Consider the following 21,159-nt stretch of genomic DNA (forward strand, 5'->3'; position numbering starts at 1 on the left):
TCTTTAAGAATGCAGCGAGCCTGGTCGATAACCTGGAGGCAGATTTCTGAATGTGTCTTTGGGGAAAGAGACCTCCTGATTACCGTCTGTGCTCCCTGGTGCTTGAGATGACAGTTCAAGCTTGGTCAGTCAAGGGTTTTAAGGGCACTCGTGTGTCAGAGCGCATTTTCACTTGTCTCTTTGAAAGCACGCAGAGTGAAAAAGATCTCCAAATGTTGTCCATAAACATTGGCAAAATTGGTTCTTTTTGCAGCCCTGTTCGAATCTGTGGCTTTGCAATTGAGATGTATCCCATGAGACTTTATTGATATAGACAATTGTAAATGGGGCGAAGCGCAGTGTGTAAATCACATTGGTTATGCTTATGTGCCTGTCTGCTTTTCAGTAAGCTGGTTTAATGTCTCTCAATCAATGCAGTGAAAACAACAGGGCATATCTTTTTTCACTTGTTTGTGTGTCTAATAGAAATAGACAAAATTTAAACTCATGAACAGTTTTTAGTTTATCGTTATCAGCGGCTATTTCATATTTCTCTTTGCTCTTTTATCCCATTTTGTACATTTAGATTGTATTTACTGTAATCTAGCACTAAAGTTAATTTTTAAAAACGCTAGCAAATGTCAAAATGAATATCCATTTTTTATATTGCATACTGGTATGCGTTTTAAGTATTTTTAATGGTCTTTAAGTTTTCATTTTTTATAATTGTTTTTATGATTCATTTTTTGTGACTAAAAAAAGACTAAAGACTATAATCATATATAAATAATAATAAAATATAACTGAGCGGTAGCAGTCAGAAATAATACTAGTGCATCCTTAATATTTTCAACTATGTATAGTAGCATATTAGTTTTTGAGGCGGTATTAAAATCTCAAAATGTTGGTATAGTGACAACCCTTTATTTAAGAACTGCATAATATAGTCATTTCAGACCCAGAATTGTAAGGTAAGAAGTTCTAACAACCTCATAATTCATACCATCCACAGAAAGAATTGCCTATGATCCCTATGGTCTAATTTGCGATATAATAAACTCTATTATCAAAGTGCCTTTTCTTATTTCAAAGCGCACCTAGCTGGCCCATAGATACTAGCGCACACATTGAATTCTTATCTGCAGCGAGGGCACAGATCCAGCTCAGTCACTCCAAAGACTCAGGGCTCACAACATTTAAGTCTGGTAAAAGCTGCTCTGAGAGATGAACACAGAACAGTAATTTGAAACCTTTAAAAGGATTGTTGGTCACACTTTAGATTAGGCTTCATTTCTTAATAGCATTAACTAACTGTTAACTATGACTTTTGCCTCAATAAATTCCTAATTACTGCTTATTAATAGTTAGTAAGGTAGTTAGATATTGGGTAGGATTAAGGGATGTAAAATATGGTCATGCAGAATAAGGCATTAATATGTGCTTTTACTGCTTTATAAGCAATAAACAGCCAATATCCTAGTAGTAAGCGTACTAAGCAACTAGCTAATAGTGAAAATCGGACCCTTAACTAAAGTGTTGTCGAATTGTCTTAATTTACTAAACCTGTCTTTTTTTTCTTGCCCTTAGATTGATCGCTAAAGAAGTTTAGCAGGAGGTTCAAGCTGCTCTTTTCTATATAGTAAAAATTAATGGGGCGGGTCGTTTTGAGCTACAATAAGAGTAAAAATCCATTTTATATGTTATAACTTTTCCTGCTATTTGTGACCCTTGTCCTATGTTTTTCATTCCTGTAGTGTCTCTGGCTTCCAGTACCGTAGGACTGGCTGGGCAGGTGGTCCACACAGAAACAACAGAGGTGACCCTCATTAGCGACTCCATCATGGGCTTTGGGATCCAGCTCCAAGGAGGAGTCTTTGCTACAGAAACCCTGTCCTCTCCACCGCTTATCGCTTACATAGACCCCGACAGCCCTGCAGAGCGGTAAGATCACCGAACACAACTTATATTAATCTCCAGTGCCTCATTTGACCTAGTTAAAACTCTGAGTTTTAATATTCCAGAAACCCTTCCACGGATCGCAACGCTCGGTGGAGCTTAATTGTTTGCGTTATCAGAGAACTGTGAACTTCCCTTTGGGAATCTTGAATATTTAATCTCAAATCTAATTTGTATTATCTGAACACATCCCAAAGCCCACAGTTATTATATCACTGCGCTGTTCTTGCAGCTTATAACTTATCCTCCACAGAGCCACATCTCCATCGATGATATAATGTGATGATCCCACATGATATATAACTGCCTGGCCATGACGATCTGATTTCCAGTCTGCTTGGGCTGTGATTGACTACACCTTTACGTGATAGAGCAAAGCACTTAACTATAATTACCTGAGCGCCAGAGCCTCAGCTGGCATCCAAATGAACTTGCGTGTCGACTGATGGGGATTTACATCCCAACTTTACTGTAATTACTGACCAAAGCAACAGAAATGACTTCTCGTTGCCAGTTGAAGTTGTAATTGCAGTGATTGATATAAACCTTTTAATGTTGAGGATTTGATGAAGATCTACCGCCGTTGGGGAACAAAAGTAGCGATGCTGTCACCCTAACATCTTTCTACTGTGAAAACAATTTAAAGTTTTTACAATAATGTAGCTTTTTTCAGTAACAAGCTATTAAACAAGTAAAACAATTGCAATTTGTTGTATTTCATTGTACTGTATGTGCATCTTTTTATTGAATCAATTTGCGCTTTTAAATTTTTTTCGCATCGTTATACAAAATACTACAATATCTTTATATAAATGATGGTGTTTTGGTGGTTTTATTAATACGGTGTTTTATTTAACTTTTATTTAATTTTAATCCTAGTTCTATATCGTTTAATGCCGTCATCCTCGTTTTTTGTGCCAGATGAATACTGCTATCATTGCCACAAAAAAAAAATATATATATATATATATATTAGTTTAAAGAAATTGTACCTTATATAGCTTCAAAAATGCATGTCCAAGATGTCTGTTAAAGAGTTTATCATGTTCTAATTATTAATGTACACACACACACACACACACACACACACACACACACACACACACACACACACACACACACACACACACACACACACACACGCACGCATCTCAGAAAAATATGCATGCTATCAGCCCAACCTGTTTCTATTTAGTAACTAAGGCTGTCAACCTCTAAAAAGAACAAAAAAGCACCATAAAAGTCAATCTTTCCCTCCAACATAGCTGCAAAACCACCAAAACGCCATTGGTTTTTGTCGCTAATCACAATATGATGTGACAATGTAATTGTAATGTAGACGAGCATTTTCTGTAAAGCTGCTTTGAAACGATATGTGAATTGAATTTTTGTTGGTAGGAATGGTAGCAGCCCACACTGGATACCAGCATCTAAAATACAGCATATAATTCATGATTCATTCATGATTAAAGCAATGCTGCTTCTGTTTAGCTCATAAGCCATTTCTGACTTCAATAAAGAGAGGTTTTTTTTTGTTCCCTCAGCTATTAAAAAGTGCTTTTACTCTAACCTTGAGGCAGGAGCTAAGAGGACGTTTATATTTTTGCCTAAAATGTCACTTCAACTCACTAATGTCTATTTAACGGTGCCAGATGGCATAATATAAGTGGTTGGTTGGTCTGTGTGAGACATTGCTTGGGTACCATTACCTATTTTGTCTCCCTCTGCAAGCAGTCCATTATTTAGTATTTTATGCATTCAGCACAGCTAGTCTGTTGGCCAGTGTAAGAGGAATGGTGTGCTAAATCTGCTCTCTGTGCACAGGTGCGGCATCCTGCAGATCGGCGACCGCATCCTGTCAATAAACGGCATTCCCACTGAGGACAGCACGCTGGAAGAGACCAATCAGCTGCTGAGGGACTCCAGCATCACCAGCAAAGTCACACTGGAGATTGAGTTTGACGTAGCAGGTGGGGACACAATTCATCAATTCCAAACCTGTTTGGGGAGGAAAGATCCATCTTGGCATAACCCGCGTTGATCCTAGTGTGTTTTGATTTTTTTAAAGTTATGCCATAATTCTGGGAGCCAAACCATCTGCCGTCTATTTGATGTATATAAATGATTAGCGCTGCCAGACAAGTGGCCCATGATTTAATAGATACTGTTTCCAGACAGGAAATCCAAAATACATTCTCTAATTTTTCCATCTCGTGCTGTGTTTTGGCAGTGTAATCACAGTACGGGCCTCGTCGAACGCCTGTAGTCCTTGAGACGTGCTGTAATTAGCTTGTCATTCTAGTATTTTGTCTTGTGTAATTTGGTATGATACTTAATTAGTTTCTTTCATTTAGTTAATCAGAATTCTTTTAAACTGTGTTTGTGATGACTTCAAGTGTAGTTGCAGCCTTAAGGCACTAGCATAGACCGCCTACTATCCTCTAACAATATGCGTATGGCTCACAAAAACGTGTACGTTTCTGTTAAGCTCTAATCTGACTTTATGCAACTTATTTCAGTAAGGGCTTAAATGCTGTTTAATCAAAGTTCACAAACTTTATTTTGATGTACTGCTTCGAGACTTGGGTTGAAGATCAAAACATCAAAACGCAAGCTTTATTGAATGTAATCAATAATCGTAATCTATAAAAGAGGCATAAGGTCAAACCCACAGACCAATCCACCCAGATAATGACAAAAGTCCAAGGCTTAGGGAAACAGGGAAATCCAGGGAGACAGGCAGAAGATCAAGACCATGACTCTGAAACCAGAAGTAGCGCTGTGCAGTGTAACACCAACAAGACTTTGTAAAGAAAGAATGAAAACACAGGGCTTATACTATATATAGGAAGGGCTTAACAAGACAATGACACAATGCTGAGCCTAGAATAATAGAATTCTACAAAATTTTAATTTATGCATTTTTATTGCAATTAATACTTTGGTTCTGCGAGGATGCATTAATCAAAAGTGAGAGTAAATACATTTATAATATTGAAAAATATTTCTTGATCAAATATTATGATCAAATAATCCAGGGAAAAATCGTTTTAAGCTGCTGAAACACTGCTTAACAAGTGTGATAATATTATATTAATACATATTTGTCGAGCATTAAATCCGAATATTAGAATGATTTCTGAAGGATCATGAGACTCTGAAGACTGGAGCAATGGCTGCTGAATATTCAGCTTTTCCATCACAGGAATAAAGTACATTTTAGAACATATTAAAATAGAAAAACAGTATTTTGAATTTTGAACTTTTTAAATTATTTATTTTGAATTTGATATTTCACAATATTACATTTTGGTCAAATAAATGCAGCCTCGGTGAAGGTAAGAGACTTCTTACCGAAATCTTACTTTCCCCAACTTTTGAGTGTTATAAGCTATGTATGCCTAACTTGTTAATTGAATTTGGAAACTTTTTGTCATATTTTTATAACAAGCTATGAACGTACACTAATTTGCACGAACCACTTATTTACATTCTGCGACATTGAATGTTAATCTTCCTTGGAACCCAATAAAATGTCAATATTTTACCCCAGAACAATAAAATCTGCTATTGAAAGGATGTGCTGGAAGGAGAACGACTTGGTAGTGTTTTTGCTTGTACGTTATTTTTTTATAGTTCAGGCCAAGTGTTTTTGAAAGACTCTTTTGTTGATTTGGAAGAAATGAGTTGGCTTGAATAACTGCATGATCATTTCAAGAGCAGAGAACTTTATATGTAATGGAGGGTTGCTGGAGTGCAATGTGGTTTCTTTCTTTTGACGCTTTGACACTTCTGTCATGTTTTTTGAGTCTGACTCACTGCCCAGAGGAGAAGGACATATTTTATGGAGATTTCAGTCTTTCAGACTGAGGATTCTGGGCTTCTGTCAGAAAAGATCATCTACATCGCTGCCTGAGAGAAAGTCTGAATTTTTTACAGCTGTCTCCTAGTCACTGTAAAGAGAGTTCACCCAAAAAATTATGTTCTGCTAGCATTTACTCTACTTTCTTTCTTGCATGTAAATCAAAGGAGGTAAAAGCTACCACTATGGTCACCATCCACTTTCATTGTATGAAAAAAAGAAAACAAGCAGCTTGGATATTCCACTAACCATCTCATTTTGTATCCCATTGAATCTCCACATTTCGGTTTCAAAATGGTCTATGAATCCAGACTTGAACAAACTTGAGAATGATTATATGGATAGACCTGCATCTAAAAAAAAATCTTTTTTTTTTTCATTCCTTGTCTCATCCAGAATCGGTCATCCCAAGCAGTGGAACCTTCCATGTGAAGCTACCAAAGAAGCCAGGTGTGGAGCTGGGCATCACCATCAGCTGTACGTATTCTTTGCTCAGTTCTTCTATGCATAATAATGGTTGTCTATGCTAATGGTACATGTTAAGGCAAGAAACAGTTTTACTATTGATCATACATGGGATAAACAATATGAAAAACACAAGGTCAATGATTTGATTCCCACATCTGCATCTGCCAAACATTTCCATTTGAAGCTTTAAAGAGATAGTTTACCCAAAAATGAAAATTAGCCCATGATTTACCCTTCCTGAAGCCATCCTAGGTGTATATGACATTCTTCTTTCAGACTTGAACTTGACTCACAGCGTAATGACGAATGCCTTTGCCCAGCCCTGTTAGTTTGATCCGCGAGAGGCGTCAATTGCCGTCATTATGTTGTGCGTCAAGTTCAAGTGTTACTCTTTTGCCGTAAATCGATGTGTACGGTCGTCGATAAAGTTTTAAATATCGATATTTTTCTTACACGAACGCATCGCTTCACTTCAGAGGACCTTTATTAACCCCCACAGATCTGTGTCGAGCACTCTAATCATGAATACATAGCTTTAATGGATTCCAAAGTCAAACAGCCATTCACTCTCATTATCAAGCTTGGAAGAGCCAGGATATTTTTTAATATAACTCTGAAAGAAGAATGGGCTGATTTTAATTTTTGGGTGAACTATCCCTTTAACTGCACTCTTATTTGCCTCTTCAGCATTTTTTTGTGCAATATCCAGGCCACACATTTAAACGACTTCACAATTGGGTCTTCCTTCACTCCCTATATCACGGAGATATAAATATGTGACATTTAACCCTTGTTTCAGTTCCAAGGACATTAAAGAGACACAACTGGGTGACTTATTATTGGGTTACTGGGGGACAAATTTAGCTGTTGCTTATTAGGGTAGTGGGGGGAAAATCCTTTCTTACTCAGAGGGTTTGTGCTTATTTATATAAAAAAAAAATTAAGTTCTGCATGACAAGAAGCACCTAATTATATATTACCTCTCATTTATTGCAATTGTAAATTTAATTGCTTGGAACTGACTGTAGGTCACAGTGACTGCAGTGCATCCAGAAGGCAGTTTCATTGTATTGCGTTATGTGTGTGATGTGTTTTTGTGTATGAAGGTCTTCCAAGGCACCATAATGTCTCATCTAAAGATCTATAATTAATTCAAGTTTCTTTAGGCTTTAGGGATAACCAAGATAACATTTTGTGACAAATTCTTTTTTCTCACTAGAAATTGAGGAAAATTGGCTATTTTTTTACAATTTAGTATTTTTACAATTTGTATTTTGAATACCATTTGCTAAACACACATTGGATTGTGGGATATTATACTTTTTGAACCATCATCTCCCAAAAGCCCATAAATAGTGCTGTCTTTTATGGAAATAAATACCAAACTATTCCCTCCTTCCTCAAAAGATACTGTATCTTCTCTCCTGTTGTGTCAAAATCACCTGATTTTTTTGGAAAGGTGTTTATAGATGGATCTGCCTGTGAATTCAATCTGTTTTGTGCCTGCAGTCAGGGGCTTTGCAGTGCTCGTTCGTAAACCCCACGCGCCGAACGCTCGAAGCCTTTGCCAGCTGCTTCATCAATGCCCGCCCGCATTGTCAAGCGAGAGTGATTCATCACCTCATCCCAGCTCGGTTTTGTCACATTGACTGTTTTCCCCATTACAGCAATATGATACGAACTTTCTGTTATTAGCCAGCATTTTCGTGAAATACATTGCTGGACCCCTATGCAATAACCTAGCAGTAATTGCTTCTCTCTGAATCTGTGAAGTTGTTTACCTCCAAAGCAATTTTTACCGTCATCATCCATGCTTTCTAAATACGTATTTATTACGTTGCTGGTGTACAAGTTGTGTGTAGTCCTCACATTTGTTGCTAATGTGTTTGGGCAAATTCTCCCAGGATTGGCTATGAAGATATACACAGTCCAAAGATAATAGCAAACGGTTCCCAGTAAAGCTTCTTTGTGGCTTTTTACAGCTGTCTGAACTTCCTTAATGAACCAGACAAACTATTTTGCCAGTGCTAAAGTACCGCTGTAACTGCTTTTCAGATCATTAAAAAATTGTTTTTTAATGGTTCCCATATTCCTCTGCATCTTCTCAAAATCTCCATTCAATGAACATAATAATAGTTCATCCAAAAAGGAAAGTTTGTTTTAATTATTCACCCTTTTTGTTCCAAAATGGTATGAATTTATTCTATGCACAAAAGGAGAAATTGTTAAGAATACATTGATGAACGACGACTTGAGCTTTCAAGATTCAAAAAGCTGCAATAGGAAGTACCATAAAAGTATACCATGTGACTCTATTACATAAAAACCATATAATTGCTTTTTGTGAGGAAATTTATGTAATTCATTCACAAATTAGACATAAATGTATAATAGCATAATCCTTACATTTATTGGTCTGTTCCTAACAAAAATATTAAATGATGTGCACAAAAAATATAGTGCACAAAGTATTTTTTGCATCCTTTTTGAAACTTGTCAGACCATTCGAACTGTCCTTTTAAGACTCATCAGAGATCAGGGAGTTTGCACTGAATGGTTGGAGCTCTTGTTCTTAATTAATGAAGACAGAGTGCTGGAGGATCTGTGCACTTTATTAAAGTCTGCTTTAATAGAAACAGAAATACACACACACACACACACACACACACACACACACACACACACACACACACACACACACGCACACACACACACACATTATATACAAAGACAATCTGCTCAAATATGCCTCCATTTGGCTCAGGGGCTGCAGGATGTCTGAGAAAGTCAACTTTTATGGAATGAGAGAGAGAGATAGAGATAGAGATGTAGGGTGTCCTATCCACATGTCGATTTATCTATATGGGCTTTGCGGAGCTCTCGTGGCCTTTCTGAGCAGTTTAATGGCTTTCTGCTTTGTGTGAAATCTGAATCTGTAGGGCCTGTATTTCACAGGTACTAATAAAGACATAGTGGGACACATTTAGATGTCTTGTTTACTTCTCCTTAAAGATTACCGTGTCTTATTATCCTAGTGGTGTCCCATCTGCTGTGGACTGGAATATGAAAGGATATGGGTGGGTGGGGGTGGGGGACATTGTGAAATCCATAAAAATTTGATTTTAGTCAGATTTATATATGAAGTGTGATTGTAAACACCATATTTCCCATGTTTTTTTGGCTGCTTAGACTGCAGATTTGATTTGAATGAACAAAAAAAATTAAAGGAACATTTGAATGAAAATTAAAGGAACATTTGAATGAACAAAAAGGTTAATTCATAAGAAATGCTTTTGAAGATCGCCATAGTTGCTTTACTGTATAAACTGGATCAGATCAATCTCATAGCAAAAGTTTACTACATGTAGTTCTAGTTTGACCCTAAGCTTGTGTAAAGATTGACATTCACCTGGCCAGACCAATATGAGCAGACAAGGTGCAGAGACTGCGAAATGGGTCATGCTATTTATCATGGTTAGGCCAAATAGCAGTGCAAGTAATAGGGGAAAACTATGACAAATAAGCTACCAGTGGCAACAATGTTGCCGCCGACCAGGAAACGGGCAGGAGATGGCTGTGCTCTTCCATTCTGAATGTCATAATGTAGCTTGCCTGTCAAATAAGAATCATCTTGCTGGCTGATTTACTATCAAGAGTGCCTGTTTATGTGAGAAGTCATTCCTCTGGTTTTTTTGTTGTTGCTCTGGATACTTGCTATAAAATTCATCAGAGCTTCACGGAGTTGAAAGGCTGTGCTTTGATGTGCACCATCTGAAGGTGACATCACACTGCTGTAACTGTAATGCAGCATATGGTGAGGTGCCTTTAAGGCCAGCGGACATGTGCACTCTTTGAGCTGAGCAGAAAACATGATTATTTCTTTGGTCTGAGAACTCACTAACATTTGGAAATTGAATTGTAAGATAGGCTACACCTCAGTACCTGCATTGCTGACACTGTGACAATTTGCTCTCAGATAGCTTGTTCAAATCTAGCTCGCTCTGATTGACATCCTTAAAGCAATTTCTTTCCTCTTTTAGACTGCTAGTGCTGTAGCCTGTACCATCGAGACTGAATCTTTGACCTTTCTCAGTTGAATCATACTGAAATTAATGTTCTCTTTCAACTGACAAACCTCTCTGACTTGCTTTGTAATTTGAAAGTGGAAAGCTCCGATTTCATTTTAGCTAAATAAAGCCATTACAGATAAAAAAAGGCATGAGACATGCTTTTCACCATTTACTTTTTATAGTTACATTTGAATATACATGAATTTACCGTGTATTCTTTTTTTTTGTACCAAACTGAGTGGTTTTTCGCAGCTTATTGCGCTTACGCGGTCAGAAATGCACATTTAAAAAAAAAAATATGCCCTTCCTGTGGAGTATTCACATAAACACAGACAGTGATGTCTTGGGTGAATGTAAACAGTTTAGAAAGAAAACTCATGTGTATCAGTATATTTGATCCGTGCATTAGCCCTTAAAGTGACATCAGCCTGATATATCAGCGACTGTCTGTCATTCATTTTATTGAAAATATAGGGAGAAAAATTGTATCTGTATTTAATTTATACAATGAAACATTAAATTTATTCAACTTCTGTAGTATTCCTGTAGCTGAATACTATTAGACCTAACTGAAAACCTTAAAAAGCCCTCTTTATATCATTTGTATTTATTTGTGATTCTGCTTGTAATTTGTTTATTTGTTCTTGTTTATTTTGTTAAATCAGTTCAAGGTTAAAATCAAGCTTTCTTGTGCAGTGTGTAAACTTATGTGTAACAAAATTACCCCATTGTTAAAAGAAAATAAATTCTTAAAGTGAGCAAATTTTTTTTTAAAAATGCCCCCAAATTAAAAAATCCCCACCTAAGTGTCACCAAAGGGGGAAATCCCCCACACACACAACCACCCACCCACCAACCCATTTTCCAAAATGAAATTAAATAATCCATCATATTACCTTGTGAAACCTCTCAAGTAATCAAGCTTTTCTGTCAATTGGAGCTTGTCTTATTGCAGGGTTGTTCTCGGACCATAACAACCCACCAAAGAAAACCTCTGGGACTGTCTGTCTGACACAGACACATGCTCGGCATCTCAATGCGTAGAGCTTAAAGAACAGACCCCCATAAGGCAGCATAAGACGATCACTGACAGGCTACAGAGAGCATCAGAATTGATTATGATTAAGCTGCGCCACCATCTGGGATGCATATTAGGTTGAAAAGTGAGCAGGATTAACAAAGGAGTTTATTTTTCTTATTCGAAGTAAAAAAGACACAACCTTCCAGTTTGCCAGTGACGCACTAAGCGAACATGAATAACCCTGAGCTCTGACTGAGAGTAAAATGCTCTGGCGCGTCACTCTAGAAGTTTGATATCACACCTCCAGATGCTCCTGTTAGGCTAGGGACCATATGACATGTGATTATGCACTCACATCTGTCCCCTCGGTACACCAGAATGTAACTAGAGCTGCTAAAAAGGTCTATTTTCTATTTCATCCTGACATAATAGCTCTGTTCCAAATCCTAGAGAGCTGGCAGCATTTTAGGCCCATTTATATTTTGACACATATTCTAAAATGTCTGAAATCACAAAATGGGTAAATTATTTAATTATTTTGGACAGTGAGTGGCTTTAGAGGTAAAAAGGTTAAGAACCACGGTCCTAGACTTTCCTGCTGGAAAAAAAGCCACTTAAAACAAAGCCTAAGCTTATATGCTGGGCTTTTCTGGTTTGGTCTGTTGGCAGGTTTTAGAGGGGTTTTAACCCCACTATAAGCCAAGCAAACCATCTTAGGCTGGTTTAAGTTTTTATTTTTTTGGCAGAGTGCTTTCTTTATAGTTAAAAATATATATCTTTATATGTGCACTATTATATGCTGGAAGATTGCCATCCACACAGCTCTGTGGAAAATATGCATCTCGATTGTCAATCAGTTGGAGTGGCATATGTTGCAGTGTCATCATGTCATTCTCCAAGCTGGAAAAATGCAAAATCGACATCAAAAACCATCAGTTCCGACTAGACTGGATTGACAACTACTTGTTTATGCTGCCGAAAGCAACTAGTTCTCCACCAACCAAGTCGATACAAAGCTCTTACTGTGTCATCAGATTTACTCTCACCAATTTTAAAGACACTTTTGTCAGCAAGACAGAACCTTTAAAAGTGCTGTACCTTTAAAAATGTTGTTATAATCTGAGAATGATTCAATGACAGTTAAATAATCAGCAGTGTTGCCTACAGAAAATGAGTGATGTTGTGCTATTAAAGTTTTATTGTTCTCTTCTCTCTTCACAGCTCCTTCCAGTAGGAAGCCCGGAGATTCGCTCATCATCTCTGACATAAAGAAAGGCAGCGTTGCGCACAGGTACCGCCTCACGCCATTGTCTTGCACCGCATCTCTTTTTAAATGTATAGAACAATTCTAATCTCATGCAAAACAACTCGGCCTCCAGCACACTTACACCCACCAGCATGTCAAGCTTTGCTATGTTAAATTAAAAAATGCATAATAGATGGGTTACATTTTATATCCAAGTGCGAAATGTTTCACTCGATATAACAAGCTCTAAAGCATAATGCCCATCATCAAACAGTTTGACCCAGCAAACCCAGTTTAAAAGTTTTGGGAAGAAAATAATTATCTTTCAAATAAATATGGTTTGTTTTGAACCTTCTATTCATCACCAAATCAGCATTATAATGAATTTATAAGGATCATGTGAATCTGAAGACTGGAGTAATGATGCTGAAAATTCCTTTTGGCACACATCAGCACTGCATTTCTGAACTTATCCAAATCAGCTCTTCATCCATGCCTTAAATACTGTTCTCCAACTGTACCCACACTGCTAATATAATGACATCTGCGCACAAAATCGAGCATGACTACGAGCGTATGCTATCTGCATCAACTTGCCAAAGCATTCTTATGAATATAAATGCTCATTTTCTCCAGTCTACAGTGGAGTGCGGCTGGGAGAACGTGCAACCCTCCGTATTGACATAAATTTCAGCGGTTGCCCTGAGGAAAGGTGTAGAGTGCTGTTTGACTGCACCGTTGGTGATTGTGAGGTCTATAGGGTAAAATCTAATCTAGCTGCACTCCTCTAAAAATAGACTAGCTATAGTTAATTTATTTAAAATAACTTTTCACTCATAGCATAGATATGGTACTTTTCAAAAGTTTGGGGTTTTAATTAATTTAAAAGTGTCTCATGTTCACCAAGGCTGCGTTTAATTGCTCAAAAATGGACAAATAGTAAATTGTGAAATATCCATTATTTTTTATTGTTAATATATTAAGTAATTTAATCCTGAATTTACAGCAGTCATTAGTAGAATTCAGTGTCACGTGATCCTTCGGAAATCATTAAAATGTGCAGATTTTCTGTTTAATAAACAATCATTTATTAATATTGAAAGGTGTTGTGCTGCTTAATTTTATTGGAAACTGTAATACTTTTTTCAGGATTCTTTGACGAATAAATTTCGAAAGAACAGCTTTTATTAAAAATAGAAATGTTTTGTAACCTAAATGTCTTTACTGTCATGCTTTTAAAGCATTGTTGAGATATTGAATTATTAATTTCTTTGAAAAGAAGTCTTACTGACCTCAAACTTTTGAATGATAGTGTACTTTTCTTCTCAAGCTCAACTTTCATTTCTAACTTTTTAAGGCTAACAAAGCTTAAAATATAAATTCTCCATGGTCATAGTTAGGGTTGTTGGGGGATGTTGTATACCAAGTAATTAAGGCTCTTTCAGCACATATACTCTAATTCCCCCTACCTTTACATAATAGAACATATGTTTACCTGATAATTATGCGAGAAGGAGAGAGAATTGGGTTATGAATCGCTGTGTACACAGTGTAGTGGTTAAATACAGGTTTGTTCGTCTTTCTTTTCAGGCGTCTATGTTAGATGGCCTTGGCTCTTGCAATCTTTCACATTTTGCTCTCCTCCATTTCAGCTCTATTAAAAGGGCCTAAAAATAAGTGAGCCATTTAATATGAAGAAGTGGTGTAATAATTGTGAATTCAGGCAGGATTACATCTCAATGTCTAATCTGAATATGGAACGACACGATTATGACCAATACGATAAAAGTAAGGATTTTTTTTGGCTTCAGATCTAACTCGGCGCCTCTGGAAGCTCTTTGCTGTGTACCCATGGTCAATCCACTGAATAATGGATGTGTTTTCTAGCAGAATGTGAGCTCAGACTACAACGAAATGAGTGTAAATGTCTGCATGAGGGAGAAAATAACCTTTCCTTCAAAATATTGCAAGACGAAATGGAGATTTGCTGTATGGCAGAGGAAATGTTACATTGGTTGTGCTTCTGCAAAAAAGCTTGTAATGGTTTTTCCGTGTACTCTTCAAAGAACGGGCACCCTGGAGCTGGGGGATAAGCTTCTGGCAATAGACAACATCCGTCTGGACAACTGCTCCATGGAGGACGCCGTTCAAATCCTGCAGCAGTGCGAAGACCTGGTTAAACTCAAGATCCGCAAGGACGAGGACAACTCAGGTACCTCTGAGCCTCTGCAACTACCCACACCACACGGACACAAATGTACACTAAAAATCCCCATGCAAGGACAGAAGACATCAGCAAAGACTTCTAATATGAACCTATTTTGGCCAGGATCAAGATAAAGAATAAGCTATTAGGACCTGACTGATTAACCTATTTTAATGTAATATGGTTTCAACCAGATACGGTAAGGTCAGAAAAAGGACAAGATAAGAGAAAACATGACAGCATTATTAGGCATGAATCCCTTAAGTACAGGATACAGATATGAATCAAGTAGGACTGGGAAATACAGCCCTATTATAATTTGATGTTTATCACCTTATATGACCATATATTTCAATATATTAATATTAGTAATATATTAATATATTTCATGTATTTATATAATTTAAATATATAATTAAAAGTTATATGCTGAGTGTCGGTTATATTATACCCAAAATATCGCCATATAACTGAGGTAGCATTTTTTTCTGGCCACCAGTTCAGTGTCCGTCCGCTCAGCATCCATCTTCACCTGTTCTCTTCTCCGCGCTGCACATTGGAAAAAGTCACGACATGACCATTCGTGTCACACGCGCCCCTAACTATATATATATTAGGGCTTTCAAATCGATTAATCGCATCTAACGTAAAAGTTTTAGTACACACATATGTATGCATATATACATAAATATATGTGTGTGTACACTCACCTAAATGATTATTAGGAACACCATACTAATACTGTGTTTGATCCCCTTTCGCCTTCAGAACTGCCTTAATTCTACGTGGCATTGACTCAACAAGGTGCTGAAAGCATTCTTTTGAAATGTTGGCCCATATTGATAGGAGAGCATCTTGCACTTGATGGGGATTTGTGGGATGCACATCCAGGGCACGAAGCTCCCATTCCACCACATCCCAAAGATGCTCTATTGGGTTGAGATCTGGTGACTGTGGGGGCCATTTTAGTACAGTGAACTCATTGTCATGTTCAAGAAACCAATTTGAAATGATTCGAGCTTTGTGACATGGTGCATTATCCTGCTGGAAGTAGCCATCAGAGGATGGGTACATGTTGCCCATAAAGGGATGGACATGGTCCAAAACAATGCTCAGGTAGGCTGTGGCATTTAAATGATGCCCAATTGGCACTAAGGGGCCTAAAGTGTGCCAAGAAAACATCCCCCACACCATTACACCACCACCAGCAGCCTGCACAGTGGTAACAAGGCATGATGGATCCATGTTCTCATTCTGTTTACGCCAAATTCGGACTCTACCATCTGAATGTCTCAACAGAAATCGAGACTCATCAGACCAGGCAACATTTTTCCAGTCTTCAACTGTCCAATTTTGGTGAGCTCTTGCCAATTGTAGCCTCTTTTTCCTATTTGTAGTGGAGATGAGTGGTACCCAGTGGGGTCTTCTGCTGTTGTAGCCCATCTGCCTCAAGGTTGTGCGTGTTGTGGCTTCACAAATGCTTTGCTGCATACCTCGGTTGTAACAAGTTATTACTAACGGTTATTCCAGTCGAAGTTGCTCTTCTATCAGCTTGAATCAGTCGGCCCATTCTCCTCTGACCTCTAGCATCAACAAGGCATTTTCGCCCACAGGACTGCCACATACTGGATGTTTTTCCCTTTTAACACCATTCTTTGTAAACCCTAGAAATGGTTGTGCCATGTTCTGACATTCAGTTTGGAGTTCAGGAGATTGTCTTGACCAGGACCACACCCCTAAATGCATTGAAGCAACTGCCATGTGATTGGTTGATTAGATAATTGCATTAATGAGAAACTGATCAGGTGTTCCTAATAATCCTTTAGGTGAGTGTATGTATATATATATATATATATATATACATACATAAATATATATGTGTGTATGTGTATATATATATACACACACACACACACATCACACACATTTATTTATTTATATATACATTATATATATAGTGTGGATTTTCATTTACATTTTTGATTAATTGACTTGAGTAAATTGTTTAATCAAATTAATAAATTTACTAATTGAAACGGACCTCTTGAAATGAATCACAGAAAAAGAATTGATCGTACCAACTCTTCTTGCATTTTTTTTGCTGAAGTTTAAATCAGAGTCTTTTCAATGTGATGTTTGCAAATCACAAGACAAGGATAGATCGGGAAATTAGTATAATGACATGCTCTTTAGAGAACTTAATGGAGAGTTAAAAACGCTTTAAATTCGTGATATGCACAGTGTTTCTTAAAGGTTAGGGTTTTACACATAAATAAATGAATAGTACTTTAGAAAGATTGTCAAAATTGAACATAAAAGTTTTATTTTACATGGAGCCAAGATTTTGAGATCAGATGGCCTGCTATTGCTACTCATTTATGGGTCAAACCTGTTATTGCACATTTTAACCTGTTAATGCATCATTCACAGTATAAATTAATAAAAGTTTTTATGAATGCATTTGAATATTCAATATTTCGCTCCACCTTAGTGTGTAGTTACACTGCTTGTTCATTTTTAACCGTTTAAATGGATAGCTCAGTCAAAAAAGAAAATCTTGTTCCAAACCTAAATTACTTTTTTGCTATATACATACAACTGGCCTTTACTTTAAGTTGAGGTATAGGATTTGAAGTGGTTCTGCTGTCAAAAATGTCCCAGTGAGATCTTTATTATCTCCAAAGGACCTTCTGGTAAACCTTTCGCTTCTTCTTTTGGGCTACAACAACATACACCTCTCTCCTCGCTTCCACAACCTCACAATTCACCCTTAACACTATTAGCATTGTGCGCACTGAAGAAAATTAGGTTTAATCGCTTCAATTTAATGCTCGTTTGGTTCAATTATCCGATTAGAAACCCTTGGAGCCCCTCATCCAGCGTCTCAAAAGCATTTACCCACAATCCTCTGCTTCATAGTCTTCTACAGGGGCGTTATGCTCGTACTTACAAAGCAGACCTGCGAATCACTTTTATTTGGCATTTATATTTCATCCAGGACGTCCACTGTGTCCGTGAAATGGCACCTTGTGTTTCAGATCCTCGCCCAATGCTGGAGGCTCGTTTATATCTTTCTGGGAACTGGGAACATTAAGGTCGACATTCATTTTTCACAAACCCTTTTTTTCTGTGACAACAAATCATCAGTCTGAGAGAGGTCGTGTTAACTGGCATGCTAAATAGGGGTAATTTCCCTCCCATCTCTCCATTAGTCCATCGGCGAAAAAAACAAAGGCGTAATGAGCCGACCTCGTTTTAACGAACATCCCCAGACCCCCAGCGCAGACATACAAACACAAACCTAGACCTGCTGTGATCTGACAGATATCAGCGCTTCATAAGTATGTGGATGCGGGTGGGTCATGACAACGGTTGCCCCGAGGATCTGCGAGATTTTCCTCAATTTTTCTCTTTAGCGCATTCCCTTCTCTGTGTAGTCATGTCAAAACAGCAGGTTGACCTCTTAATTGATGTTGAGCATTATGAATCAGCGCCACAAATATTTTATAAAACATTTTCAAGTGGATTTTGATGTTGCTATAGCCACATCTGCACTTGAGTGCATACAAAATGAGTTCAGTCTTATAATTAATTTACATTATGATTCTTGTAGCTCAGCTGGAAAAGCACAAATAGTGATGTAATATACAGCTTGAATGCACTAAGTCACTTTGGGGGAAAAAGAAATGTCTGACATCTGAAATGCATTGGGTGTCCAGGCTATGGAGGCTTAGTTCTCCTTTGGATCATAAAATGTGATTTAGTAGGTGGTTGGAGGTAGGTGTTGTATCCATTTTTGAAATAGATCACAGAGCCAATGTCCCAATTTTTTTATTTTTTATTATGCATGTGAATATCTCCATTTTGCCACTCACTTGTATTTTCTCTTTATCATTTTTTCTTTTTTTTTCTGGATGCACCACTTCCATTATCTTACACCATTCTTCTCTTAAATTGCCTTTACTTCTTTTCCCATTCTTCCTGCTTTTCGTTCCTCCAGTTTATTACTTTTTGTGAGAATTATCAGACATCACTTTTACTTTTTAGTTAGGTTGTTTTTTGGGGTGCTGTCAATGAATTAGCAATTGTAATGGCATTAATTACACAATGTGCAGATTCACTGTAAAATAGGGCACAATGTACTGTATAAATAAGGAGTTTTCCGTATTGTTTTTTTACAGGTGTTTTACCTGTATTTTGCATTATGTTTTTGGGTTGACAGAAATTTCCATAAAATTACTGGACAATGTCCTAGCAGAAAATTACCAGTACATTTTCTGTTTTTATTATTTGCAGTGCAGTGCAATCTGAAAATTATATATAGTTGGAAAAAATGTCAGTTTACAACAGTTGCCAAAGGTAGGACTGGTCAGTAAATGGATTTGGCGAATGTTCAATTGCATGTTAAATTGACAGCCCTAGTATTTTTACCCCATTTCTATTTGTTTCCTTTGGGTTCCTCTTCCCTCATGTTTTCTCTTTATTTTCTTGTCAATCCTCCTTACCTCCTCTCTCTGTCCGGTGTTGTGAGGGGTGTCTTCGCTCTGCTCTCTGCCCCTCTGTGAGGTATCCTACGTGATGGCAGTGTTGATAGGGACGCCCGTGTGCTGTTGGCCTGTGTTGCAGACGAGCAGGAGACCTCCGGCGCCATCATTTACACGGTGGAGCTGAAACGCTACGGTGGGCCGCTGGGCATCACAATCTCGGGCACCGAGGAGCCCTTCGACCCCATCATCATCTCCAGCCTCACTAAAGGCGGCCTGGCCGAGAGGTACGGCTCTGTTCATGCTTTCAAGCCTGTTGACACTTAAGTTAAATATACATGTATATAGAGAGAGCTAATGTGTGTGATATCTTAAAAAGGAACTATTATGCTTTTTTTATATTTTAACTTTCTTTAATGTGTTATGTTGCTGTTTGAGCAAGAAAAAGGTCTGCAAAGTTATAAAGCAAAGTCCACTCCTAAAGGACGGAGTTAACAGCACAACTATACTGTAACAATAATGGCACAAAGAAAGAACCGATTCTTATTCTAGCTGGTGAATGATAAACACATTGACAGCCAATCAGAATCCATTCTGCTTTAAGAGTTCTAACATTTAAGCGGCAGATGACAAAACGGCAGTGCACGCTTAACAGAATGATATTGTGCGTTATGTGACACTTTTAAGAAACACTGGTTGCAAAACGTTGGTTGAGTTGACCAATCAGAGCACATTGTGCTTTTCGGAAGGAGAGGCTTCATAGAGACAGAAACTGAACAGTGTTACTGACAGACTGGGAAGAGAGGTGCTGCAACAATGTGAAAAATAAGTTGTTTTTTTATTATTCAAGCATGAAAACCTATTCTAGCAGACACCAAAAACAAAATCAAGACTTTATAAAAAGGGCATAATAGGTCCTTATATAAAAATATATATTATAAATAAAACTATATTATATCATTTGAATGATAATTATATGTATTTAAATAGAATTCTAATTATAAATTAATTATAAAATGTATAAAAATGATTCTTTCCTTTTCTTAGAAAGTACTGAATATGTTAATGTGTTGCCGTAGGCATTAATCCCAATTAAACATTTTAATCTATGGACAGCCCTAGTTAATTTGAATGAATGCATGTTTTCAACAAGAAAAAAAGGGCTTTTAAAATGATGCATTGCAGCTGAGTTGCTTTGCTTTTGTTTCCACAGGACTGGTGCCATCCACATTGGTGACCGCATTCTGGCCATTAATAGCAACAGTTTGAAGGGCAAACCTCTCAGTGAGGCCATCCACCTGCTGCAGATGGCAGGAGAGTCCGTCACACTGAAGATCAAGAAACAGGGAGAATGTGAGTGCTGACATGCAAGCTTACGACCAAATGGCTTTTTTATGTACACTACAAGTCAAATGTCTGAACACACTTCTCATGATCCTTAAAACTAATTTTAAAGGTTTTGTGTACAAATCTAAATGGTGCCTATGAATGCTTTAACAAACATCTAAGGGTATGCTTACACGACACCATTTTCAACTGAGAAAACTGAACTCTTAGGAACTTTTTAGGAGTTTTGGCTGTTCATTTAGACGACAACAGTGTTTTTGGGGGCCTGAAAACGCAAGCTTTTAAAAACAAGATTCAAAGTGCAAGGTTTTAAAAATGATACCTTCACCGTCTCCATGTAAACAACAAAAATGCAAATTTGTGAAAACGGTGCCGTCATGCGCATTACATGTTCACGCATACATACTATGTGTTCACGGGGTGTTTCTTGACAAAGTGACATCGTCAACTACTGGCCTGGCATGCATCATACAGCCTTTTTAGTCATTTTCACAGATCTGTGTGATTGGGGATAGTTTTG

The 21,159-nt window shown here is 37.5% G+C and overlaps 1 protein-coding gene across 26 annotated transcripts in view; it reads left to right on the top strand.

The window, feature by feature from the left end:
- Positions 1-21,159, top strand: part of grip1 (glutamate receptor interacting protein 1) — a 269,029-nt gene that overhangs the window by 232,401 nt on the left and 15,469 nt on the right. For 17 of the 26 annotated variants that reach the window (XM_077234606.1, XM_077234610.1, XM_077234609.1 and 14 more), the window contains 7 exons: positions 1,734-1,920; positions 3,760-3,905; positions 6,194-6,274; positions 12,578-12,647; positions 14,669-14,814; positions 19,435-19,579; positions 20,506-20,645. In XM_077234606.1, coding sequence (XP_077090721.1) covers positions 1,734-1,920; positions 3,760-3,905; positions 6,194-6,274; positions 12,578-12,647; positions 14,669-14,814; positions 19,435-19,579; positions 20,506-20,645 — 915 coding nt within the window. Of the gene's footprint in view, positions 1-1,733; positions 1,921-3,759; positions 3,906-6,193; positions 6,275-12,577; positions 12,648-14,668; positions 14,815-19,374; positions 19,580-20,505; positions 20,646-21,159 lie in introns of all 26 variants that reach the window. The other 9 variants (XM_077234602.1, XM_077234595.1, XM_077234597.1 and 6 more) reach the window with 1 other exon arrangement.

Source organism: Siphateles boraxobius, unplaced genomic scaffold, assembly GCF_051911475.1.
Source record: "Siphateles boraxobius isolate OS27281-9 unplaced genomic scaffold, OSU_SipBor_1 19, whole genome shotgun sequence".
Classification (NCBI taxonomy): Eukaryota; Metazoa; Chordata; class Actinopteri; order Cypriniformes; family Leuciscidae; genus Siphateles; species Siphateles boraxobius.